Source organism: Phoenix dactylifera, unplaced genomic scaffold (assembly GCF_009389715.1).
Source record: "Phoenix dactylifera cultivar Barhee BC4 unplaced genomic scaffold, palm_55x_up_171113_PBpolish2nd_filt_p 000299F, whole genome shotgun sequence".
In the NCBI taxonomy this organism is placed as follows: Eukaryota; Viridiplantae; Streptophyta; class Magnoliopsida; order Arecales; family Arecaceae; genus Phoenix; species Phoenix dactylifera.
Window position 1 is genome coordinate 192365 of NW_024067776.1, and position 27446 is coordinate 219810.

At 48.6% G+C, this 27446-nt stretch overlaps 1 protein-coding gene across 1 annotated transcript; it reads left to right on the forward strand.

Moving 5' to 3' along the window:
* The first annotated feature begins 1716 nt into the window (after nucleotides 1–1716).
* On the forward strand, nucleotides 1717–6844 carry LOC103697955 (protein EMSY-LIKE 3-like). Its single transcript, XM_026801436.2, has 9 exons — nucleotides 1717–1919; nucleotides 2017–2126; nucleotides 2254–2500; nucleotides 2589–2783; nucleotides 2869–2937; nucleotides 5240–5482; nucleotides 5583–5651; nucleotides 5735–5798; nucleotides 6437–6844. Exons 1-9 carry the CDS (start codon nucleotides 1833–1835, stop codon nucleotides 6505–6507), a joined length of 1155 nt encoding a protein of 384 aa, XP_026657237.1. The 5' UTR covers nucleotides 1717–1832; the 3' UTR covers nucleotides 6508–6844.
* Nucleotides 6845–27446: the final 20602 nt, after the last annotated feature.

A 27446-nucleotide genomic window follows, 5' to 3' on the forward strand; every position in this document is an offset into this window, starting at 1 on the left:
AATGGCTGAACTACAATTTGATCTTTTCTGATATGTTGGTATGATTATACAAGAAATTTAAATAGATATAGACTGATCTAATGTTGTTAGTAATACGTACATGAAATGGAGAGGTGTTTTAGGTATCCATATCATTTTTGCATGCCGTTACGGCTCAACGGAAAAGGTTATACAACAGCAATAACCTTCACTGTGTTGTATGGTTCATGATGCTGGGCAAAGAAGAACGTCTTTGCACACAAGTTGAGTACAGCAGTAACAAAAATACTAAGGTGGTTGCATGACAAAACAAGATGGAAAAGCTCAGGGATGGGTACATTTAAAGGAGGCATTAACATCCCACTAGTTGAGGGCCATAATAGAGAATTGCTGATTTGATTGAGACAGTATGGGCATGTCCAAGGAAGATTCAAGGACCTCTGTTAAGAAGAGGGACTTGAATATGTGTCTAAGGATCATGATGATGAGTGAAATCAGATGTAACACTTGATTTGATTTCTTGGTGAAGAAGGGTTCATAAATCAACCCCAATTAGTTGCTACGACTGGTTATATGAGAAAACATATTGCAAGTATTAGTTATTTGCAGCAGTCCAATGCTATTTTAGAATGATTTATTTTTGTGTTTCTTGTATATAATCGCATAATTTGTAAGAGGAAGTGACAATTGTTTGCATTTTCTTTCTTTTAAAGAAATATAAGCTGTCTTGCAATTTTCAACACCGTTGCTTCAAATTCATAATTTGGGAAGGCTAGTCTTGCTGCTTTGCAGTTTCTCCTCTCATGCAAAATAAGACATGCTTTAAAATTGAAATATAGTTTTGATGTTCTCCTAGCCTGGCTTCTCTTGTTGCTAATGTATCTAGTAGGTTAGAACTTGAACCCAGTTATGTGCTTTCAACTAGTTGGCTAACTACTCATCACTATCTTCTGCTTCCATCAGTAGCCTACTCCGCTAGCTTGTGTCTCTCTTGCATTGGTGAGTTTCTATCCTATATGATGTAGTGGTAAATTGTTCCAGACTAAATGGGTCTATGGACTTAGTTTGAGGTGTGTGCGCTCCTACAAGGTATAAAATTATAGCTGTAGGTGGATGACTGTATGCAAATCTTATAGATGTTCCTTATTTATATTATGTCAAGGAAATTTCATTTATTTTGCCAAATCATGCTAATAACATGATTAGACTTTGAAAAACTGTGATTGTGTACCAAAAGGTAAGTCTTTAACAAATAGCTTTTCTATAGAATTTCAGTGGGAGGTGGAGATTCTTCCGCTGAAACTTCTTGTAAATTAGGAAGTGTTTCCTTGAACTGAATTTAAGTTTCATTCGGACAGCAGTATGTGTGCACCTAAACTGGGGGACTCCCCTGGCATATTTGTCACCATGCACTTATGGTTTGAATGAGTCAAAAACAAAAGTGAGAGAAAAAGTGTTGGCATCTAGAGATTACTTGTGGTTCCTCCTTCAGAGAGTGATACAACTAGTCATGCCTCAACAATTCTGGCTCACCAACTGAACACCTGTGAGGTGCAACCATATGCAATGTGTATTCTTCACCTCTTAAAGTCCAAATTACATGATAACCTAAGCGGCTCAAGTATTCAACGTTTTCATGACTACACTTTGTGAACTTTTTATTTTAAATTGTTTATGTTCTGCCACTAAAATATTGATATTTGAAAAGCTATTGTCCAGCTTGAAATGTGGCTGCAGGTACTGATGATGATCTTCCACCATCACGTCAAAATAGGAGCGCAAGAGGAGGGCGTGTGACTGGGAATGGGAGAGTTGCTGTTGGTTTTCTTCCATACACACCGGTTCAGAATGATATGGAGAGTGAAATACATCGACTTGAGCAAGAGGCATACAGTTCAGTTCTTCGGGCATTTAAGGCCCAATCTGATGCCCTTAATTGGGTATTTCCCAATGCATCAACGCTAATAGTTTGACCCTTGCTACTATTGTTTTCTTCCGTTCCTCTTGCCAATACTAATGCGTAATATGTTTCTCCAGGAGAAGGAAAGTCTAATTACCGAACTTAGGAAAGAGTTGAAGTTATCTGATGAGGAACATAGAGAATTGTTAAGCAGGGTCAATGCAGATGACACCATCTGGAGAATAAGGTCCTTTGGTGAATGAGACATCATCCATTGTTCCTTAAATCCCTATTTGTAATGCACAAGTTGAAGTGAGGAAGAACTTCTTTCTGAGGTCTGATTGTTAACATTAATTGTTTGATAAATTTCACAGGCACTGGAGACAGGCAGGTGGGCTCCAATCTAATTTACTAAATAATGCTCAGCCTGTTCATGACCCGGCACCGAGTCCTACTGATTCAGCTTCTCGCAAAAGGCAAAAGACAACGATACCTTCCCAATCTTTGGGTGCATCATCCCCAGTGCTGCACTCCCAACCAGTTGCTGCTTCCCTGCAGCCATCATCATCAGGTGCAAAGTGGAGAACTACAGCAGGAGCCAAGGGCAAGAAGCCAAAACCCGTACAATAATAAGTAGACTAAATATATTTAATTTTGGTAAAAATAATGTGCCATCTCTTTGTTTGATCCTCATATATTTTCGTACAAGTCCTTGCAGTACCCTTTTACAGGTCCAAGTGGAAGGGGCCAGGTAACAAACAGGAGTTCTTCTGGTGCTCTTGCAACAACTGAACATGCTGAACCTGCGGCATATGATCCACTGATTGGGCGGAAGGTCATGACGAGGTGGCCTGAAGATAATAACTTCTATGAGGCTGTTATAACAGATTATAATGCTCGTGAGGTTTGCTTTCCTTTTGTGTTTAGCTCTCATCATTTCTGTTTGGTACTGATATACAGTCATCCTTACCATTTCCAATCACTGTCAGGGTTTACATGCTCTTGTTTATGATATGAACACAATGAATGAAACGTGGGAATGGGTCAATGTCAAAGAGGTGAATTAATTTACTTATCGTAGATGAGACTGAAATTGTTCTGTATATATTTTCTTATTATTTAGTTATTTTAGTGAGGCTTTGTTGTGAATTAGTTTGGAATAGAACACTTTTTTGCTCACTGATGTATTGTTATCACTTTGTGTATGTGCATCATTTTTCCACAAATAAAATTGATGACCTTATTTGTCATATAGATATGCTTTGATCTCTCTGTGCTCTTTATTGTCGCCCAAATTTAAAATCTTTTTGGAACAGAGTGTATGGTGTACTGAGATGTGCTTTATAATATTTTTACGATACTAAAAGTCAGATGCATTTTTAAGGAGTCTGTTTTTGGAAGAATGTAGTGAAGGATCAGCTCCTTTTTATGCAAGAAGACTTTGTTCACTATAATAACTGCAATTCCTCATCTTATGAACCTTTGGTTATATGTAATTATATATTGTATGAGAGTGTTACCTTGCATAGTTGTATCACCTGTAGTCTCATCTCTTATAGCTCTATTAAGGTGTGTCAGCAATGACAAGTGCTAGCCGGTGCCAGAGAAGATAAGTATTACATGAGTATTAGAGAAAAAGATATTCTCTACTGAAGTTTATGCACAAGATTTAATCTATGATGAAAAAATAGTTTATGGAACATAATCAAGAAACTAGCCTGACCTTAAAGCAGGTAATGCACAGGATAGGTTTAGCTGCTGTAATAATAGTCATCAATAAAGATAAATAACAGAGTGATACTCCTTTGAAAATAACAGGGGAGGTCCATATATCAGTATCTAAAAAACCAAAGGAGAAGAAGAAATAAGTTCACCGGTAGGAAAAGGGAGGTTGAGAATCTCACTGTTGTGCTACTAGGCAAAAACATGTAAAAAGCAGACCACGTGGGACTGGGTATCTGAAAGTGTGAAGGCAAAGGTATGCCTAGGCCACTAAGAAGTATTCGATGCATTAGGGACCATGGGTAAAGCTTTGCCTGGAGGTACCAGTTGTGGAGATTGGAGGGAGTACAGAGGATGAAATGTGGGATTAGAGTGGTAGGTCCTTGAAGGATTAGGGGGCTTTATGGTGGAGGATTTAAAAAGAGGTACACTTCTGGGAACTTGATCATGTGGAGTGGGGCCAATGCTGAATGGAGCGGAACTTTGGCCTGAGACAATCACAAAGATGGGGAGCCTCATCCAATTGTCAGAAGAATGCATACAGGTGAATGGATCGGGATGGCTCTAGTAGCATGTAATATTCAAGGGTTATGCTGAATAAAATGCATCTCTCTATTGATTGAAGAATATAGTCAAATGTACATACAGGCTACAGGGGCATCACGGGAGCCATATGCAACGTATATGAGCATGTCAATTATATGAATGCAAGATTAGATTTACTCTCACACTCTCAAACCTTCTGTGGTGGCACTTGCTGGTTCATTACTCAGTATACAATTTTTGAGGCTTTTAGTGTCTGAGTACATTTGACATGTTAGCTTCAAGGCTTCAACTATGGAGATGAATTCTTGCTTCACAAGTTTCATTTCCAAAATTGTCTATCTTCAGATTTTGTCTGCCAAAGACTGCCCGCTTATCTTTACACCATCAGCCTTATGGATGGTTCTTCCATATTCCTGTGAAAAGAGACTCAGAACCCTGTCTTCAATCGTTTGTTCCATCTTTTATTCTTTAAAAGAGTGGTAGTGTATGGAAACTTTGCCGTACCCTGGATATCCCTCTATGAGGGTTAATGAAACCTTCCATGATGGATGGAGGGTTAACGAAGCCTTCCATACTGTCAAGTTGTTGTGCATATTGCCAGAACTCAATCAACAGATTGGGGAGTTCTAGAATCTTTGTGATGCTATGAGGTTCGATTGTTCATTTGCAACATTCTTCACTGCAAGGTTTAGAAAAATCCATGACAGATGATGATATACTATTAAACTTCTTGCTGATTAAAAATAACATCACGAAATCTAGCACTTTCACTGCAGATGGTACTAATCTTGATATTTCACTTGATTTATATGCAATGCTGTGAGGTTCAATTGTTCATTTCCAACATTTTTCAGTGCAAGGTTTGAAAATTTCCATTAAACTTTTTGCCGTTTAAAAATATCACCAGGAAATCTGGCACTTTCACTGCAGATGGTATAATCTTGATATCCTATTAAAATTTTTGCTGTTTAAAAGTATCACACACACACAAGCACGAACACACCCACACACACATACATACATAGTCTATATGATGTATATATGTATGTATTGATGCATGTATATGTTAATGAATGAATGAATGAAAAGAAGATTCCTCCTGAATACATCCGATGGGAAGGTGAGGATCCAGGCGTCTCAAATCGAGTTGGTCGAGGTGAACCCAGCCCAGGATCTAAGAAGCCTATGGACCGCAATGGGTCCATTCCAGGTGCAGGAAGAGGAAGAGGGTCCTCGAAGAATTATTCAGAAGATTGTTCCTCAGCACAAAATGGCATTGGGAAGAAGGCATTTGATGACATAGAAATACTTCACACACAGACTCTCCTAAAGGAGGTACTTGTGTCTGTTGCGTGCTTGAACAAATCATACAACTGGTGAACTGTCAGAGATGTTTAGTTAATTATTCTCTCTTTTATATTGTGATTCCATGCAGGTGGAAAGGGTTGTTGGTGCAAGCCACCCAGATCCTCTTGAAATTGAAAAGGCAAAGAAAGTGCTGAAAGTAAGAAAACTACTCATCCAACATTCACTTTCTTAATGCTGTTTGTTTTCGTGGCCAAGCATAGGTGTTTGATGTTTTTGCAGGAGCACGAACAATCACTAATTGATGCGATTGCAAGGCTTGCTGATGCATCTGATGGTGAAAGTGGTAAATACATATAGGCCCATATTTTTTACTCACTATATAGCTTGTGATGAATCTCCAATTTCAAGTTGGCCTTTAGAATCTGTACAGATTAGAATTCTTCTCAGTTATAGATATCTTGCCATTTCACAGTATCCTTCCCGCAAACTGTGAACCACATTGCATTGCTAATGTACAATAATTCTCTATTGATAGGCAGTGAAACATAGTGTTACAGCATCTCAAAAATGCACGAGGAATGAAATCTATCTTAAAATCATGATAGCTAAAAGTCATAATATATTAGATGTTCATATTACATTATATGCATAAACTAGGAAATAACAAGAGAATTGTTCTTAACAAGATTATATAATCAGGATAGAATCTTATGAGTATTTTATTGCCTAAAATCACAAGGGAGTGTATTTTATTGCCTTTCTTTGGAAGCAGATTGCTGCTTCCTTTTTGGACATCATCCCCCTTTGTTTCTTTATGTATGCTACTGAGTGCGGTGAACCTATTAGTAAATCCCATCATCTAGATACATGTCGTAATGTACTAGCCATACAAGGCCCATACCAAATGCTAAACTATCCGTGGCATTTAATCCTTCAGTTTGAACAGCCATTGGATTGTACCACACCCTTTCCATGAAGCAGAGGAGGGCGAGGACCTCACCTGGAAGATTGATGGAAAGGGACCGGGCGTGGAAACACATGCATCACACTAGGAGCCAGCGTAGAGCAAGTTACGATGATGACAAGGTTGGCGAAGCCCAGGGGGGTTCTTATGGTGATCGCGTGGCTGGCGATGGTACGACCTCAGACTCTGAGCAAGATGGTGATGGTTGTAACATGCGGCTCGGCAGCTAAATTGGCGACAACCCTGAGGCCATGAAGAGCCCAAGGTGGTACAAGATGGCCTGCTTTAAGAGTCCCCAAGAACATCTCCAGGTAGGCTTATTTTAACTTGCTTCAGACCCTTCCCCCTAAGGGCTCGTTTGGTTCGCGGAAAGCATTTTCCCTCCTAGAAATATGATTCCTGGAAAGAAGATTCCTAGGAAGAGAATGCCTGAGAATGTACTTTTGGCATGTTTGGCTAAACATGAAAAAGTGACAGATTTCCAGAGTACCTATGTTTGGTTGACCATCCACTTTCCTGAAAAAGTGATGTGTAATTCCTATTATACCCTTAATAAAAATTAGGTCTTTAATGCTGAAGAACCTTTTTGGAAAAAAAAATAAAGATTAAATGATTCCCGCCTTATGGGAAAGTAATTTTTCCATGTTTCTTATGGGAAAGACTTTCCCATGAAATATGAGAATCATATTCTCATGGAAATACAACTTTTCCGTTTCTCTCTTTTGAAAACTCCAACCAAACAAGAGGCATCTCATTACTTTTCCGTTGACCACACTTTCCCCCCTTCTTTTCCCGCGAACCAAACGAGCCCTAAAATATGCCGGGGGAAGCCGAAATGAACTGTAAAATTATTCATTCAATAGCTTGTGACGCTGTATATTGTTATTGAGCTGCAGAGTTCATCTCATCTGACAGATCTTTTCCCACATGAATCCAATTGGTAAATGCCCACAATTTTTGAACGAAATTTTGAAAATGCTTGCCACCTGTTTCAAGCCTACTCAGTTTTTAACACCATGCAGTATGTAAGATTTAAGACCCTTATGTAATTTTTTTTTTTAACGCAATTGCATGGGACACTTCAAAAATGCATGGAAACAGCATGTTGAAAATACGCCCATTCACACCAGGATGTGGTTACTTCCCTACAATTTCAGAGTCATTCATTGCTTGCATGTGATTTACCTTACCTCCAGAGATCAAACAAATGTGACGATGGGATCAACCATCCAAGCATCATAAGCTGGCCTCTCCATCTGGAAATGCCCTACTCCTTAAAGTAGATGGGTTTCAGCTCGGCAAGCTCTAGATTCCAGCTTATGTTGCAACTGCTTTACAGTCGTGAACGCAGTTTTTGTGGCCATGTTGAAAAGCTTAGGTTTCTTGGACCATAGGATTGCTTCATGATGCCTCCCGGAAAGGATGGATGCTGAACCCGCAAGCGATGCTCCTGTTCAAGGGATCAGAGGGTAGAAGCATATAATACCCTTGGACACAAAAAAACAACAACAAAAAAAAAAAGGATGCTAGAAGCAGAAGCCTTATGTTAATCACAAGTTCTACATGGCATATTCAGCTCAACATTTGAAGTTTCAGCTAGAACCGATCCGAAACTGATGGAAATTTTTCAACCAGTTTTGGTGCAAACTGATCGAAATTGTTATTTTTTTACTTTTTTTTTTGTTTCACAAGTAAATATGTATAATGCTTTCTAAAATTCGTCAATATAATTTAGCCACACATACTCAAGACTCCAATGAACTAATCCATATTATTTTTGTCAAAACTTTGTTATTGAAATAGGTAAGATGCAATCTTAATGCATGTTTTTAAGTTATAAACAACATTGCAATGTGTGAAAGTGAAGATAATTGTAAGTATCTAGAAAATTTGATGTTATTTTGAAAGGTGCAATATGCAATTAATTTTATAATATTTGTCTTATTGGCTTATGAATGACTGAGTGATATTTGATATTTTACTCAATATAATAGCATATTCTTGTGATATGATTAATGCATTAAGCTTCAACAAAATTCAATTTCACTCAAGAGAATGCAAATAACATATATTATTGACTAAACTGACAAAAAGCTCCCTAATGAAAGGAAATCTAGCAAAATATAGCATCAGGAATCTTCTGCAATAAGTACTGAATTAGGTCCAAACTTAAACACTTAGATAAAAAGCTGAAGGTCTTTTGCTCTTACATAGAACATTAACAGTGAAAATATCAGCTCAATTGTCTATAATGCAATCAAGTTTGCTTTATCTCCATTTTTTCCATTTCATATCTGTCTTTTATAGCATCTAGTAAAATATGATAACAGAAACTTGACAAGCACTTGCTCCTATTTCTTGGGACTAGACCCCTTCTCCTAATGCCTATATGTTTAATCCATAAAGCTAATTTAACAAGTTGCATGTCTCTCCATTCAAATAAAAAAAGAGAGAGTTGCATGTCTGAGCAACCAATTGCATGACTGACATCAGAGGAATAGCTTGGTGCAAGCATGCAACCTATTCGCCGTTTAGACCAAGCCTCTAAAACTGGACACAATAAGTAAACAAAGCCATGGTGCTCCCCTCATGTAGAACACTATTTGGCATAAAAGACAGTTCACATGCTCTCCACCACTTAGATCTTCCAATAACATTCATCCAAACACACAATCCTGTAAGGAATACTACTATCTTAAGCCACAACAGAAAACAATCATCAAATGTGGAAACACAAACATAAATTACTCGACACAGAAGTATAGAACGCTTGATCTGATACGGAACTACACAACCTAAAGTGAAAGCATAGCACATATTCTTTTCGGCCAAGACTTGACTTCAGTATCACAACCAGTTACATTATGTCTTCTAGAGCCAATTTCTTCTAAATCCATCATAAAACCCAACCTCAAAACCACTGAAAATCCCATCTCATCAAGCAATAAGTCACTCTCTCAAACCCAGAATTCCATCACACAAACCAATCGACCATGCAATCCAGCAAAAAAAAAAGGACACCAAAGAAGCTGTTGCTGGAAATTGGACCCGGGGGCAATCGTCAGTCGAGGAGAGGGAGCGGCGAGTTCTCACGGCGGGGCGGCGGTCTGTCGGCGGGCGGCGTCCTCCGTCTGGGGCGGTCGGAGAGAAGGGACGGCTGGTCCACGGGGCGAGACGACGATCCGTCAGCTGGCGGCGTCCTCCGTCTGGGTGCCTGCACACGAGCCGGTGGCCGGGTTTTCCGGCGCCGGCCCTCCGACGCTCAAGTCAGGGAGGGGGCAAATAGTGTAGGAAGGAGATAAACAGTGTCAGTAGAGTGCATCCATCTTCCAACCCCCTCCTGAGATGCCAAGGCTCCCTTTTATAGGCGGGGGTCGGTCTACCTGCGATGTAACAAGGCGAAGCCGTAGTACGGCTCGGCATGTCGTTCGGGTCGGCGCACGGTCAGGCGGATCATTGCACTGATGTCGGCGGTGAGGGCGTCGTACAGCCCGAACTAGCACGCTATGAGGCGAATTATTGCATTGGTGTCGGAGGTATGGCCGAGATCGGAGACTTATCATAGTTGACTAGACCCTGCTGGGCTGATTCGCCGTGGAGAGCTGAGAGTCCGTAGATGACAGGAGCCATGCGCATTTATTGTGGAGTAAGCCGGAGATCCGCATTTATTGTGGAGTAAGCCGGAGATCCGCATTTATTGTGGAGTAAGCCGGAGATCCGCATTTATTGTGGAGTAAGCCGGAGAGTTACAGCGACCATGCGCAATAAATGCCAGAGGGGCGTCAGGGCATGGTCCTCGGCCAGACCTCAGAGGCACACGGCCGTAGTAGGTGGCTGACAAGAGTAGACCTCGAACATCGGGGTTTTTCTTAGGTCGGAGGTCTCGAGGTCGGTCGTCTTGAGGTCGGGCGCTCCGAAGTCGGACGCCGACTTCGGCCGTCCGGGGTCGGAAGTTGTACGGCTTCTTAGGGGCATTTATGTCATTTGGGAAAAAATCCTATTCCCCCCAACACTACCCCCCGACTTCCGAGTTCGAGCGACTTGTGGGCTCGGACGTGGGAAGTAAAGTCTGTCACTAAGGTTAGGGGGCGAGTCTCGTCCGCCCCCTTGCGCTTCTCGGAGCTTTCATGGTGAAACCTGCGCCCTTTGGCGCCTCGAGGCTGCTTTATTCAGTGAGCTTATGATGAAGCTCGTATCATTACGCTTCTTGAAGCGGAGGTGGCGTCTCTTGAATCGCCAGGATCGCTTTACGGCGGATTAATGATGGGGGTCCTCGAGCTCGTCGAGGCGGTGCCTCGATCCCGTAATCGAGGCTTCTCGCTCATTAATGAGTGTGCCGTTACGGGGTTTAAAACGGACACGCGACGTGACCCAAGGTCGGACGCTTCCGATTTCGTGTTACTGGATCATAATTCCGGAGAGGTGGAGGCTACATCGAGGCTCCACGTGTCCCAGATCTTATTAAATGAGGGGAGCGGGGCAGCGTCCGCTCGTTCCTCAAGACGATTTGATTTTGCGGACCCATGATGAGGCCCCGAGATCCGATGGGACAACGCTTCGATTTCGTATCCGATTTATTAATCCGGAGTGAATACGGTGCCTCGGCTTCCGAGGTCGACACGTGGCGCAACCCGATCGGGGGATGGGAATCGACCCCATCGATCTGGGCCGTCAGGGGGGTCTATATAAACCCCTCGAGGTTGCCCTAAAGGTCTTGTTTGGCTGCTTCTTATTTTCGTTGCCTTTCTCCCTTGCTTCCTTTCTCAACCGAACCTTGCCGTCGGTGCCCGGAGCGATTTCCGGCAATATCCAGTAGGTTCCTACCCCGTGATTGCTAGAGTTCCTCTCTTCTTCTCCTCCCCAGTTTCCATTCGTTGTTTTTAACTTTTATTTCGTTCTTCTGTGGGAATGGGTTTGGGTCCTGAGGAAGTGGGATCGAGCCTGTCGGGGGAGGAGTTGGAGCTGATCCGCTCCCGGTTCTTCTTCCAGCCCGGGTTTCGTCTTGAAACTGCGGGGCCGGAGGACAGGGTGACGCAGCCGCCCCCAGGTCGGATCGCGGTCTACTGCGAGACACTTTGGGCTGGTCTCCGTTTTCCCGCCCACGAGTTCGTGAGCCAGCTGCTGGCCGAGTACCAGCTCGTCCCGGCGCAGTTGGCTCCGAACTCGTGGAGGACCATAATCGGGTTCTTGTCCCTGTGTCTCGGGCACGGGATCCCGATCTCGGTAGGCCTCTTCCGCCGGTGTTTTCTGTTAAAGAAGAACCCGGCGGACGCAGGGTGGCTATACTTCGCCTTTCGGGGCGGTATGTCACTCTTCCAGGGTGCCCCTTCCTCGATTCATGAGTGGAAGGGGAAGTTTTTCGTCCTGGCGTCCGAGGCGCCTTGGGGGTTCGACCCGAGGTGGGGGGACCCTCGGTTGAAGACCCTCAATAAGCTCTCCGAGCCCTCGAGGAGGGAGCTGAGGACCCTGGACTCCGTGCGAGCCCTCGGGAGGGGCAACGACCTGACCGAGCTCCTGCGGGAGGACGCCCTGGCGAGCGTAGGTCTGAGCTCGGCGCGCCCCGAGGGTAAGGGTGGTTACATTATTTTATTTTTTCTTCGTTCTTTGCTCTTACTGTCACTGGTCTGACACTTAACGAAATTTTGATTTCAGATATTCCCCGCCTGCCGACCAGCAACACATCACTTTTTACAGGCGAGAAGCCGAGACCGGGGGAGCCGCGCCCCAGCCTCGGAAGAGGGCGAGGACGGACGGCGCCTCTACGTCGGCCGGGAGGAGTGGCCCCGAGGCGGGGGCCTCTGCAGCCGAGCCGAGGCGGGCGCGGGTCGCCAGCGACGAGGGCCCATCGGCCCTTCCTTGCCCTGCCCCCTTGCCCAGCGGGGGGAGTCGTCCATGGCCCGGCCGCAGCAGCCAGAACCCGGGCTTGCCCGAGGCCCCGAAGCGAGCGGCTCCGGGACCTCGGGCTCGATCGTGCCGAGCTCTTCCCGGGCTTTCCGAGAAGAGTCAGTCGAGCCGGACTTCTCTATTCCCGAGGGGAGTTCGGCTTTTCGTAATGCCGAGGTCGCACGCTCCGTGTTGCGGCGTGCGATGCTCCCAGCGGACCGGGCTGAGTTCCGGAACATTCCGCTGGAGGAGGTCGTCAACGGCACCTACTGCAACACTGCCCGAGTAAGTTTCTTTCCTTGATTGCCTTGAGTCATTGGCGAGTTCATATGCTTTTCAACTCACGATATCTTCGTTCCTTTCTTTTCAGCATATCCACGAGCTCGACGCCTTGGTGTTTATCGCCCAAGGCTGTCAAGAGGAGGCCTGGCGGCTCGGCCAACAGTTGGAGCCGGCCAAGAAGAAAGTCGCCGAGCTGGAGGCGGCATTGGCCGATGCCGAGGCTCGGAGGACGGCCACCGAGGCCGAGCGCCTTGCTATGGCGGGGGCGCTTGAGGAGGAGAGGGCGGCTCACGCCCTGACTAGGTCGGCCATGCGCGGTACGGAGGCGCGCTTGGGGGAGGTCCAGGCCGAGGTCGCGGCCCTCAAGTATGAGGACGGGGTTTCCCGCCTCCGGATCGAGCAACTTGAGGCCCGGGAGAGGAGGGCACTCGACCGAGCCGAACATGCTGTGGAACTCTTCAAAGAGTCGCAAGAGTTCCGCGACATGTTGGAGGAGGAGACGGTGGACGGTTTCCTCCGGGGCTTCGAGAACTTCCGGGTGCAGATGCGTCGGTTCTGCCCTCAGTACGACCTTTCGACGGTCCGTCCGAGGGAGGACCTGGGCTGGGGGTCCGACGTGGAAGCCCTTCCTGCCATCCTGACATCCGAGGCGGGAATATATGAACAAGACCCCGCCGAGCCTTCGACGGGGGTGGCCGAGGCGGACGGTGTCATGGAGGCGGCTCCGGCGGCCGAGGTGGACGCCGTCCTGGGGGCGGTGCCCGAAGCTCCTGCCCCCGACCCCGAGCCTGTTCCGGATGAAGATCATGAGGTCATCAATGTGCCGGACGACCCCCCGGATGTTGCTCCCGCCGCTTAGGACTTAGCGTATTTTTCTTTTCTTTTTCGTTGTATCCGGGGTCGGCCCTTGAGTGGCCGACTTCCAATTTTGTAAGTGGCCTTCCGGCCCTTTGTTAATAAAAAGATATTTTTGTCATTCCGTGTTCATCTTTCCTTCTGTTGTCGTGAATGAGGCTAGAGCTTTAGCTAACCACCTCGACGACCTCTAACTTTGTATTTTAATTTCCGGGCTGCCTAACGAAGTTGCCCTCTTTTCCCGGGCTATGTCTTAGCCTTCTCGGGTTTCAGTCATTCCGACCAAAAGGAGCTCCGAGTCTTAGGTTTTTTAGAAAATTTCTCTAAGTCCTATAGCTCGGATCTGAGTGTCGTAAAAGTCATCGCGTTTAGCCTTCAGGAAAATCTCAAGGGCTCGAGGTCGGGCCTTGGCCCTTCAAGTAAGACCGGACTAGGTCTGTGCGTGCTGCTATTCAGGGAGTTTAGCCGGATTTCCGAACTCAACTCCGAACCCCTCGTAGGGAGCGCGGGCTAATAAACAAGTTATTGCCGAAGGTTTTCGTAGTTTTCGTTCTCAGATTCTGCCGAGATTTCGGTGAGCAAGGCCGGAATTTCCAAAGATTGCCTTGGTACCCGTGTTTGGCTGGTACACTCGTGGCCGGGACCACTTTCTCAGCCGGACGTCGGAGTTTACGTAGGAGAGCCGAGTTGGGCCCTAATTTATGAAGCCTTTGCACAAATTGCGGAGACTTGACGAACGGAGCATACATAGCGTAGTTAGGGGGTCGGTCTTAAGCCGACCTATTGGAGAAGCCCGGCTTTGGGGCGTGATAAGACTCCAACGTTGAGGTTCTGCTCAGCAGTATGTAGATAAAATTTGACAAGGAGGGCGTCTAGTTAGATGTACCTCTTGCATTCTCGGAGTTATGCTTCGCATGGTGGAGTAGGTTGCCTCTTTTCCTCGTCGACCTCCGGAGTCATTTTGACTTAAAGGGGGGCTCAGGTTTCTCACGGACCCAACGGCGCCCACCGAGGTTGAGAGAATTTGGCGAGGCTTTATTGAATTGTAGCTCTCTGCGAGGTCGAGGAAGTTTCAGACCCCATGGTAGGACCTCGGGCGCCTCAACCTTGGTCGAGGGATCTTGCGTCAGGTCGGCGAGTCCGTGGACGCTTTGCTGACCTGTGGTGCCTCCCGAGGTCGAGGGAGTTTGGGACTCTACGGTCGACCCTCGGGGCATCCCGACCTTAGTCGAGGGATCGTTCGTCAGGTCGGCGGGTCTGGGCACGCTCTACCGACCTGCGACGCTTCCCGAGGTCGAGGGAGTCTGGTTCTCTACGGTCGACCCTCGAGGCATCCCGACCTTAGTCGGGGAATAGCTCGCTTCGGGGATCGGGGATCGTCGACCGCTCCCGGGGGTCCACTTCGTGGCGCCCCGGGTGGAGCCACCTTTTCCACCCCTTACGGCTTCTTCCCGAGGTCGAGGGAGTTTGGTTCTCTACGGTCGACCCTCGGGGCATCCCGACCTTAGTCGAGGGATCGTTCGTCAAGTCGGCGGGTCTGGGCACGCTCTACCGATCTGCGACGCTTTCCGAGGTCGAGGGAGTCTGGTTCTCTACGGTCGACCCTCGGGGCATCCCGACCTTAGTCGAGGGATCGCTCGCTTCGGGGATCGGGGATCGTCGACCGCTCCCGGGGGTCCACTTTGTGGCGCCCCGGGTGGAGCCACCCTTTCCACCCCTCACGGCGCCTTTCCGAGGTCGAGGGAGTCTGGTTCTCTACGGTCGACCCTCGGGGCATCCCGACCTTAGTCGAGGTAGGAGAACGAGCCGAGCTCGTCTGGTCAGAGAGGACCGTGCTCATAGGTGGAAGTTGATGGAGAACGAGCCGAGCTCGTCTGGTCAGAGAGGACCGTGCTCATAGGTGGAAGTTGATGGAGAACGAGCCGAGCTCGTCTGGTCAGAGAGGACCGTACTGATATCTTGACGTCTCGAACATCCCTATAGCCGGGGCATCCCGACGTCTCGGGGCATCCCGACGAACCGGGGCATCCTGACCTTAGTCGAGGGAATTTCGCGCCAAGTCGATGCTTCGTCGTCCTGCGATTCTTCCCGAGGTCGAGGGAGTTTGGGACTCTACGATCGAGCCTCGAGGCATCCCGATTTTGGCCGGGGAATCTGAGGATCACAGACGACCCAATATTAGAAGAGAATTATAGCCATCAAGATAAGAGAATTGTTTGCGAAAAGGAAGCTGAGTCCATTGTCCTGATTGTCTTGAACCCCTAGGGGTTTTACTGGTAGTACATTCGTAGATTCTCGGAGTTCCAGCTTCGCGGGATCAGGGTCCCCTCTAGGGACTTTAATTTATACGCCCCTGGTCGTTGTACCCGGGCGATCTGATACGGCCCTTCCCAATTTGGGACGAGCTTTCCTTGCTCAGTCGGTTGAGAAGCCTCGGCTCTCCTGAGGACGAGGTCCCCTACTTTGAAGAGCTTGGGCTTGACTCTAGAGTTGTAGTATTGGGCCGTTCGCTGTTGGTATCTCGCCATGCGGACCCGGGCAACCTCTCTTGTCTCTTCGACGAGGTCCAAGTTGCTCCTGAGCTGGGAAGAATTGGTGTCGGGGTCGTAATGCTCCACCCTTGGAGAAGGCAGGCCGATCTCCAACGGGATGACGGCCTCAGTGCCGTATGCTAGGTTGAAGGGGGTCTCTCCCGTGGGCAGTCGGAACGTGGTTCGGTACGCCCAAAGGACATTGTACAAGTCCTCGACCCACTGTCCTTTGGACCGATCAAGCCTAGCCTTGAGCCCCTGCAAAATAGTGCGGTTAGTTACCTCAGTTTTCCCGTTTGTCTGGGGGTGAGCGACTGAGGTGAAACGGTGATCAATGCCGAGCTCAGAGCAAAATTGCCTGAAATGAACATTGTCAAATTGTCGACCATTGTCAGATATAAGGATACGGGGTAGTCCGAATCTGCAGATTATGGACTTCCACACGAAGTCTCGCATCTTTTGCTCGGTGATCCGGGCGACGGGTTCGGCCTCGACCCATTTGGTGAAGTAGTCGATGGAGACGACCAGGAACTTTCTCTGTCCGGTGGCCAGGGGAAAGGGCCCCAGGATGTCGATCCCCCATTGGGCAAACGGCCAGGGGGCGATGATGGAGGTCAGCAGAGCCGAAGGTCGGCGCTGGACATTGGCGTTTCGTTGGCACCGATCGCACTTCCGGACGAAATCCGTTGCATCCTTCTGGAGTGTGGGCCAATAATATCCTTGTCGCAGGACCTTATGGGCTAATGCCCGACCCCCCAGGTGATTTCCGCAGATCCCTTCATGGACCTCTCGGAGGGCATAGTCCGCCTCGGAGGGGCGGAGGCATCTGAGAAGGGGAGAAGTAAATGATCGCCGGTAGAGTCTATTCTCGTATAAGACATACCGGGGGGCCTGGCGCTTGATTCGGCGAGCTTCCGTCTCGTCGTGAGGTAGGGTTCCGTCCTGAAGGTAGCAGACGAGCCCATCGATCCAGCTTGGCTCGGAGTCGATGCACATGGTGGGCTCGGGTTCCTCCGTGCTGGGGATCCGCGAAGAAAGGCTCTTGCTCGAATGCGTGACTGCGGAGCGCCTATCGCTCTGGCACGGCACTCTGGAAGATACTCGAGCGCTGTTCCCTTGGGAAGCTCGCTCATGCGGGAGGTTGCTAATTTGGATAGCTGGTCTGCCCTGAGGTTTTCCGCTCTGGGGATGTATTGAATATTGAAAGAATTCAGGGCAGATATGAGTTCCCGCACCTTTTGGAGATACTTTTGCATGGATGGCTCTTTAGCTTCGAAGTCTCCTCGGATCTGGTTCACTACCAGCTGGGAGTCGCTGAAGGCCGTCAGGTCTTCCACTTTTAGTTCTTTCGCCAGCTTGAGCCCGGCGATGAGAGCCTCATACTCGGCCTCATTGTTCGAGGCCGGGAATTCGAGGCGCAAAGCTTGCTCTGCCACCACTCCGTCTGGACTGGTGAGGATGAGTCCGGCCCCGCTACCCCCCGAGGTCGAAGACCCGTCCGAGTGCAGGACCCATGGCTGCTTCGGGGCCTCCTCTACGGATTCGGGTGGCCTCTCGGGGTCGTCCGGAAGGGTGCACTCCACGATGAAGTCGGCGAGTATCTGAGCTTTGATAGCCGGCCTGGGCCGATATTCGAGGTCGAATTCCCCGAGCTCGACCGCCCATTTGGCGGTCCTCCCCGCACGATCCGACCTCTGCAGTATTTGCTTCATAGGCTGGTCGGTCAATATGGCTATCGTGTGGGCTTGGAAGTAAGGCCTGAGTCTCCGAGCCGAGATGATGAGAGCGAAGATGGTCTTCTCAAGTTTAGAATATCGGGTCTCAGCATCCCTGAGAACCCGGCTGGTGTAATAGACCGGCTTTTGGAGCTTGTCCTCTTTCCGGACGAGAACTGAGCTTACTGCAGCTGGGGAGACGGCCAGATATAAGTAAAGGATCTCGCCTTTCTGGGGCTTGGTAAGCAGCGGGGGAGAGGCCAGAAGGCTCCGAAGCTCTTCAAAGGCCTGCTGGCATTCTTCTGTCCACCGGAAGTCTTTCGGCCGTTTGAGGTTCTTGAAGAAGGGGAGGCATCGCTCGGCTGACCGGGAGACGAACCTTCCCAGGGCGGCAACCCGCCCCGCGAGCCGTTGCACCTCCTTAACTGTCTTTGGAGGCGACATCTCTTGCAGTGCCCGGATTTTCTCCGGGTTGGCTTCAATTCCGCGCTGGGTCACTATGAAACCCAGGAACTTGCCCGAGGTGACCCCGAACGCGCACTTCGCCGGATTGAGTTTCATTTGGTACCTTCTGAGTTTGGCGAATGTCTCGTTGAGATCGGCTATGTGGTGTTTCGCCGCTCGGCTCTTTACCAGCATGTCGTCCACATAGACTTCCATGTTCCGGGCGATCTGGTCTTTAAAAATTTGGCTGACCAGTCTCTGATAGGTGGCCCCAGCGTTTTTCAGGCCGAAGGGCATCACCTTGTAGCAGTAGGTGCCCTTGTCGGTGATGAAGGCCGTCTTCTCCTCGTCTTCTGGCGCCATTCGGATTTGATTGTATCCTGAAAAGGCGTCCATAAAAGTTAGCAGTTGGTGTCCTGAAGTGGAGTCGACGAGCTGGTCGATGCTCGGGAGGGGAAAGCTGTCTTTTGGGCAGGCCTTGTTCAAGTCGGTGTAGTCCACGCACATACGCCATTTTTCGTTGGCCTTCTTTACGAGGACTATGTTGGCGAGCCAGTCCGGGTAGGAGACCTCCCGGATGAAACCGGCTCCGAGGAGCTTGCCCACCTCTTCAGCTGCAGCCCGTTGTCGTTCCGGAGCAGAGCCTCTTTTCTTCTGCTTCACAGGCCTGCTGGTCGGCCTTACCTGGAGTCGGTGGACCATGACTCCAGGGTCAATTCCCGGCACGTCCGCAGGCGACCAGGCGAAGACGTCAGCGTTGTCCCGCAGGAAGCTGACAAGGCGATCCCTCTCGCGGGCGCCGAGGCCGGAGCCGACCTGCACAGTTAGCTCGGGAAAATTTTCTTGTAGTGGGATTTGAACAAGGAGCTCACCGGGCTCTACTTGCTTCTTCCAGAGGGTGTCCCTCGCATCGAGGGTTTCTATGGGCAGCGAAGGGCCCATTGGGTGGTCCGGCGCCTCGGCTGGTTGCTTTTCTGTGTGGGCCGCCATGTAGCATTGCTTGGCGACCAGCTGGTCTCCGCGGACCTCGCCTACTCCTTGGTCGGTGGGGAACCGCATGAGCAAATGGCGAGTTGAAACCACGGCTCGAAGGGCATTTAGCCCTGGGCGCCCAAGGATGGCGTTGTAGACCGAGGGCAGACGGACCACCAGGAGGTCCATCCTCACAGTGCTCTCCCGGGGGGCGAGGCCGACTGTGACAAGGAAGCTAGCCTCACCTTCAACCGGGACTGCATCTCCGGTAAACCCAACCAACGGGGCATTGATTCTCCGGAGATGCCCTTCTGTCAATCCCATTTTTTGGTAGGCATGATAATACAAAATGTTGGCTGAGCTTCCATTGTCAACTAGGACACGCTTTACATCAAACCTATTTACAATCATAGAGATGACCACAGCGTCATCATGGGGGGTTTCGACCCCTTCTAAGTCCTCGTCCGAGAACGAGATGACTTCACCAGTACGTGGGCGCTTCGGGGGTGCTCCTTGGGCGGCCGTTCCTGCCGAGGCCCGCCCGATCATGTTGATGGTGCCGGCGATGGGCCTGTTGTCGCCCGGATTTTCGGTTGGTGCGACATTCTCCGCCGGCCTCCTTTCCTCAGGTCGGTTCCTCACGAACCGGTTGAGTACTCCCCGTCGGATGAGCGCTTCTATCTCATCCCGGAGTTAGTAGCAGTCCTCCGTGTCGTGCCCATGATCTCGGTGGAAGCGGCAATACTTCCTGGGATTCCGGGGGAATCCCGTGTCTCGCATAGGAGGCGGGGGTCGGAAGAAGTCCCGACCCTCGATTTCCATCAGGATTTCGGCCCGGGGAGCGTTGACGGGTGTGTAGTTCTCGTACTTTTCCGGGTACGTCCGAGGCCGTGGTGGGGACCTCGGCCGAGGAGGGGTCCTTTGCTGAGATCGCCCCTGCTGTCGGGGCAGACTTCTCAGTCTGGGGAGGTTCTTCTCTCGGCGGGGGGATCGGCTCCTTTGTCGGCCGCGCTCCTCGCGGCGTTTCTTCTGCTTCTTGGAGGCGGGCTCAATTGCCCCCCGCCTGGATGCAACTGCCTCCTCGGCCTTGGCATACTTCCGGGCTCGGGCCAACATTTCAGTGAAGTCGGCCGGGAAGCTCTTCTCGATGGAGAAGAGGAATCGGTAGGAGCGAACCCCAGTCTTCAGAGCCGACATAGCTATCGACTGGTCTAGCTCGCGAACCTCCCATGTGGCGGCGGTGAAGCGGTCCAGGTACTCCTTGAGGGACTCCCCCTCTTTCTGTTTGATGTCGAGGAGGGAGTCCGACGTCCGTCGCTGGCGCCGGCTGGCAGCGAAGTTGGTGGCGAACTGCCTGCCGAGCTGCTCAAAAGAGGACACCGTATTCGGCTTCAGCCCAGAAAACCAAAGCCGAGCGGTCCCTCGGAGGGTCGCTGGAAAGGCCTTGCAGAGTATGGCCTCCGAGGACCCTTGCAGGGCCATGAGGGCCCGATAGCTCTCTAGATGGTCGAGAGGGTCGGTCGTCCCGTTGTAGGGTTCCACCTGAGGCATTTTGAACCTCGCGGGAACCGGCTCATCCTCGATCTGGCGGGAGAAGGGGGACTTAGTAGTGAACTCAAAGTCTCCCTCTTGTCTTGCCTTCTTGTTGTGGAGCGCCGCAATCTGGCGCTCCAAATGCTCAACTTTCCGGTCGAGCTCCCCCACTCGTGGAATTGTCGCCGTGGTTTGCGCCGGCTCGCGGTGGTCTGGGGCTGACTCCGCCTCAGAAAGCTGGGGCCTCCGGTCGAAGCCTTCTCCCGGTGACTCCCTCCGGGGGGAAGCTCGTTCTTCGTTGTTGGCTCTGGAGGAGCCATGCAGGTTTTGGCTTGGGAAAACCGGGCCGTTGGGGAGACACTCCGGCAGGGCCTGAGCCCGTGGGGGGAGCGTAGGTAAGGCTTCCTCGCGCCGTAGACCCTGAACGACGGCGGCCAGGGCCTGGACTTGCTGTACCAAGGCGTCAAACTGTTCCGGCTGGACCTGAGGAACCGGGTCCGCCGGAGTTGGAGAATTCTGGACAGAGTGTCCAGGACTTTGCGGGGGACGCCGGGAGGCGTTAGAGGCTCCCTTACTTCTCAACTTCATGACTGCTACTCGGGCCCTTCCTCTAGCGCCAACTGTTGCTGGAAATTGGACCCGGGGGCAATCGTCAGTCGAGGAGAGGGAGCGGCGAGTTCTCACGGCGGGGCGGCGGTCCGTCGGCGGGCGGCGTCCTCCGTCTGGGGCGGTCGGAGAGAAGGGACGGCTGGTCCACGGGGCGAGGCGACGATCCGTCAGCTGGCGGCGTCCTCCGTCTGGGTGCCTGCACACGAGCCGGTGGCCGGGTTTTCCGGCGCCGGCCCTCCGACGCTCAAGTCAGGGAGGGGGCAAATAGTGTAGGAAGGAGATAAACAGTGTCAATAGAGTGCATCCATCTTCCAACCCCCTCCTGAGAGGCCAAGGCTCCCTTTTATAGGCGGGGGTCGGTCTACCTGCGATGTAACAAGGCGAAGCCGTAGTACGGCTCGGCATGTCGTTCGGGTCGGCGCACGGTCAGGCGGATCATTGCACTGATGTCGGCGGTGAGGGCGTCGTACAGCCCGAACTAGCACGCTATCAGGCGAATTATTGCATTGGTGTCGGAGGTATGGCCGAGATCGGAGACTTATCATAGTTAACTAGACCCTGCTGGGCTGATTCGCCGTGGAGAGCTGAGAGTCCGTAGATGACAGGAGCCATGCGCATTTATTGTGGAGTAAGCCGGAGATCCGCATTTATTGTGGAGTAAGCCGGAGATCCGCATTTATTGTGGAGTAAGCCGGAGATCCGCATTTATTGTGGAGTAAGCCGGAGAGTTACAGCGACCATGCGCAATAAATGCCAGAGGGGCGTCAGGGCATGGTCCTCGGCCAGACCTCAGAGGCACACGGCCGTAGTAGGTGGCTGACAAGAGTAGACCTCGAACATCGGGGTTTTTCTTAGGTCGGAGGTCTCGAGGTCGGTCGTCTTGAGGTCGGGCGCTCCGAAGTCGGACGCCGACTTCGGCCGTCCGGGGTCGGAAGTTGTACGGCTTCTTAGGGGCATTTATGTCATTTGGGAAAAAATCCTATTCCCCCAACAGAAGCCATATGCCAAAAATCACAAATCCAAGAGCCCCCCCCCCCCCCCCCCCCCCCCCCCCCCCTTCTTTTACCATGATAAGTGAGTATGTCAAAGATCACAACATAACAGCCCATAAAACGTAACCGCATGAACTTGCCGTCACATAGACACGAAACCAAACAAAAACACACACACAGCCAAAAACGGTGTTTCTATATGAAATCTAGACCCAATTCAAAGCTCTCTAGGCATAAAATAGGGCAAAAGAAACAACTTGAATCTCATCAAACCAGCGCAAACTCTCACAAAGATTGAGAGAGAGAGAGAGAGAGAGAGAGAGAGAGAGAGAGAGAGAGTATACCGGGCTACCAGCGAAGGAGCCGACCAAGATGATCCCACTGGGGAACAGGGTCTCGGAGACCCACTTGCAGGCAGCGACCACGTCTTGGATCTCGGCCGGACGACCTGCCGGCGCCGTGCATGTCGAAGGTCGCCTCCCGGTAACCCTTCTCGGCGAGGCCGAAGAGGCCCTGGAAACCCCCGAGCAGGGTGTAGGTCGCGGACCAGCACGATGGCACGGTGCTCGCCGGACAACGCCATCTTGAAGAGCCGCGCCCGGAGCTTCACGCTGTCGCTCGTCCCCATTCTCCCCCAACACCAATTCACCAAACCGGAGATAAGAGCGCGTGGTGAGGGATGGTCGAGAGGGTGAAATGACCACAGCGTGCTGGCTGGTGATCGGGGAGAGAGAGTGTGTTTGTAATGTCCGGGCCCAGAACCTACTAGGCCCAATAAGAAATGGGCCCAGTTAAGGGTTGGGCCCAAATTTCACTGTGGGCAGTGCTGTTATCATATTTAAAAAAAAAAGAAATAAAAACGAAGGGATAAGACCGACAGGGAGGGGTGACCCTCACCCCTGCTGACAGCCGCTGCCGGCGCGCCGGAGACAAGGGGAGGCGGCGGCCAGTCCCGGAGCAGGAGGGAATGGAGAGGATGGGACCTCTTAGAGGGGGGTCTCATCCTCTAAATAATCAATTAAGCCTCTGCCGGCAACCCCAAATCACAGACCCCCCTAAACACCGAACGAGAGAAAGAGAGAGAGGGTTTGCCAACCTACTTCCGTCGCCGGAGGAGAGGCTCGTGACTTCTTCCAAAAGCTAGGTAAGCCCCCTGCCTTCTCTCCTCCTGATTTATTCAAGATAATAAAGAAAGAAACAAAGACAGAAAGGAAGGGGAAGAAACAGGGCTCACCGCGTGCGGCCGCTCCCTTGGTCTGCCAGCAGCCGACGCCCGCGCCGACGGGATCAGCCGCAGGCGCGGCCGTGGGCTCAGCCGCAGGCGCGGCTGTGGACGCCGCGAGCTCGGCGGTGGCACTGCCGACTGTGGCTCGGCCCTCCCAAACCCCCCTTCTTCCTTCACAGGGGAAAATGGAGAGAGGAAGAGAGAGGGTTTGGGAGTAAGAGAGAGAGAGAATATGGGGTGGTGCCGGAGGGGAAGGACCAAAGAAAAGAAAGAAAGAAAGAAAGAGAGAGGAGGAAGAGGCCGTAGATCCGGTCGGAGGAGAAGAAGAAGACCGGGGAAGCCGAGAGCTCGGCCGCGGGCTCGGCCGGGGATGCCGTGGGGCTTGGCCGCGGACGCCGCCGGTCGTGGCCCGTCCCCCTCCGCTCGCCATCCTCCCCTCCGCTCGCCGTCCGGCCATCGTCGGAGAAGAGAGGAAGGGGGAGATCGGGAGAGAAGGAAGGAAAGAGAGGAGGAGGGGAGGAAGCTTCGGGAAGGAGAAGAAAAGAAAAAGGAGAAGAGAAGAGAAGAAAAGAAAAAGAAAAAGAAAAGAAAAGAAAGAAAATGAGAAGAGAAAAGAAAAGAGTGGGTTAACGGGCCGGAATCGGGTTCGGATCCGAAACACGTTAAGCCCAAATTAAATTGGGTCCGAATCCAATTAAGCTGAGTTGGTCTCAGCATACCTAATTGATTGTAAATCAGGCCCAATTCAAGCCCAATTTAACTGACAGAAGGTCGAATTGACCTTGGGCTAATCCTGACTCAGACCCAAATGAGCCACGTTGACCAAATCAGAGGACCCAATTGGCTAGAAAAGGTTGGACCCAATTATAAACGAGGCCCAATCCTTTAATTAAAAACCCAATCAACCCAGGTGGACCCAATCTGGTTTTAAATCGAATCCCAAAGGCTTCAAATTGGACTTGGGCTAAATCCTTGGATAGGACCCAAGCAAGTAAGTTCATAGTATGATGAACTAAGAAATTTTATAATAAATGAAGGGGGAATAATGTAATCCCTATGATGTTGTTTTAGGTGATTGAGGATTAGTCACCTGGACTTGAGCAATTTGGAAAGCGAATTGAGGTAAGTAATCTGTCTTAATCCTATCGTAGATCTTGTAATACGTTTTATAAGATGAACCAGTGTTTTTTATACAATTTGAATTGTATGCATGATTAGTGAAGAATGTAAGTAACCTGTCCTAATCCTGTTATGGATCATATTATGTTATTAATGTTTCCTAAGCATTTATTTTAAGTATATATGTTTCATGCCTGATATGTTACAATGCATAAGTAACTTGCATGATCCCAGAAGCTATGGCTATGTATGCGACATGATGATACTGATATTTTAATCATGCATGTAAGTTTATAAAGTCTTAGTTAGCCAAGAGGCACTGTAACGGGCTCAAAGATGCTACTGATCGAATGCAACTGAGCTGGCCTTGCTAGTGGCCGAGAATAACTTCGCTGGCCTTGCTAGTGGCCGAGAATGACTAGCTGGCCCCGCCAGTGGCCGAATGGACTTCGTAGTAGCATCCGAGAGAAAAAGGACCACGGCATGCCGGGGGGCACGGTTTCATATGCATATATTATGAAAATTATTGTGATTTGCACTACTGCTTTGTTTAAATCGCATACTTATTATGCCATGATGATTATTAGATAAACATGCATGTCAGCTTCTCAAAACCCTGATTTACATGTTTAGTCTACTGGTTGATCCGGTAGGATTATGCAGGATTACTTACTGAGCCGTGTAGCTCATATCCGTTTATTTACTTTTTTCTTTCAGATCCTCACCACTGATAGCTGCCAGAGACACGTTAATTTGGTATTAGCGCTTCTTTCTTTTGGGGTAAAGCAAGTATATACTTTTGTGTATATAAACTACGTAGAAGCTCTGTATTTGGGTACTGACCAGCATGTTGTACTAGATGAATACACATGAAAAGATTTGGTTGGTTTGACTACCCTATTTTCCAGGTATGAGGCTGCGTGCTATTGTGGGCGGTAGTCGGCAATAGCACGACCGTGTCACGGATCCGGATCCGGGGCGTGACATTTCGTGGTATCAGAGCAATAGGTTAACCATGAGTAAAAATTTTAAGCTTTAATAAGGAAATGGGTAGTTAAGTCTCATTTAGTGAGATTCCGCATAACCGGAAAGGAAAGAAAAGATTTTATTGGTCGCATCATCGGTCTGTCACAAAAATTGCTTGACACAAATATTTTGATAGGTGACAAGGAGCAACAAAAAGAAAGATGTTAGGGCTAATACAAAACCATTCTAGGGGCATGATTGTGACAGGTATGGTATCAGAATTTAAGATTTAAGACTACTAAGGATTTTGGTGTTTTGAATCAGAATGCTAGCAAGCCATGCCAAAATAAGAATAAATTATTTTGGAGATTTCTCGATGGAGTAATTTGTATTTTGGATTATGATTAAAGTATATTTTGACTGATATTAAGTGGAGTACTAGCCATGGAATATTAAAGTACATTGTGATTATTTATGTATCAGTATATAGGTGATATTGGAAGTTTAACTTGGTACTGGGTACTGTGGATGATACTTCTAGTTTGAAGTTAATTATTTTGATGGCAGGATAGGGTTTATTCATAAGTTGTTTCAGGCTTGGACAAGGAAAGATATTTTTAATATTCTTCGAGGATAAAATCTGTATGACAAATTATGCAGGCAACTATTATATAGAAAGAAAGTATATTTGAGAAATGAGATCTAAGAGTTTCCCCTTTGTTTACTTGGAATGTGAAATATTAGATCTTTGCAAATTATAATGCAAGATTAATATTTCGATTGGAAGTCATTTAGTAAATTCTGAGAATAATTTTCAATGTTGAAGAATATTTTAGGCTCAAATATTCTACATTGGATAAAGTGCAGTAGTTTGTGATCCTGTGATAAATCAATTAAACAAATATTAGTTGATGTTTTGATAAAAAAAAAAAAAAGAGAGAGAATGATGATGACATGGGGTCATTAGGAAATGCGAGTGGAATCAGCAATAGAATTGATACGGGAACATGCCCAATAGCACATGATGTTGCAGGAGTTTGTATTTAGTGATCATGTTTGTAAGATTTGAAATAAATTATTTTATCTCTAATAGAGGGGCAATTATTAAATGCTTTCATTTATCACTAAGAAGCAAGTCTAAATTGTTTTATGAGGAAGGTGAAAAAAAAATTATGGATGATAATTCCACATATCATCGTCTAGTGGAAAGAGTACAATAGAAGAAGATTTTTAAATAGAGATCTTACAATAAAAGTATACATCCTTTTCTTTTAACGGGGATGTGAGATCCAGAATCACCTTCTAGCAATGCTAAAGTAGGGCAGATTATTGTTCATGCAATTTAAAGATACCTAATATAAGATTGGGATATTGAGAAATAATTTTCAGAAGTTTACACAATTTCGAGCTTAAAATGTCCTAAGATGATTTGAGAGCTTATCTCGTATTAGGAAAGAAGGCTTATTTTCAATGAATGAAGTTGTTGAAAATGTAAAATTCATTTTAAAGCGTTGTCGCTTATTTAAGAGGATCTTATGTTGGGGTACCCTTTCTTTGCTCGCTCATGGAAAAGTAAAAAAGAAGTTTTGGCTAAGTAACATACGATCTAGATGGAGGAAAGATTTGAAGTGCAAATACAGATGAGGAATTAAATAGTTCTGTTTGTAGGCAAATAGTATGTTGATCAAAAGTTATTAGTGAATTCAAAGGATTTTGATGTTTTGAATCAGAGTGCGCAGCGAAAATATAGTGGTCTGAATTATTTATCTAAGTTGGTTAGAAGTGCGATTCCTTTAATTCGGAAAGTTTTGATCTGTTTTTTGGTGTAGTAGGATTTTTTCTTGATAAATAAAAAGAGAATGTTCTGATTTTGGATAGCACGGTGCTATCCTAGATTCTCC

Bases quoted from the DNA above. Each gene is read 5' to 3' on its own strand.
- LOC103697955 (XM_026801436.2), top strand. From the start codon at position 1,833: ATGGAGAGTGAAATACATCGACTTGAGCAAGAGGCATACAGTTCAGTT. The intron at 1,920-2,016 runs GTATTTCCCAAT...ATGTTTCTCCAG, and splicing joins AATCTGATGCCCTTAATTGG to GAGAAGGAAAGTCTAATTAC. The intron at 2,127-2,253 runs GTCCTTTGGTGA...TAAATTTCACAG, and splicing joins GACACCATCTGGAGAATAAG to GCACTGGAGACAGGCAGGTG.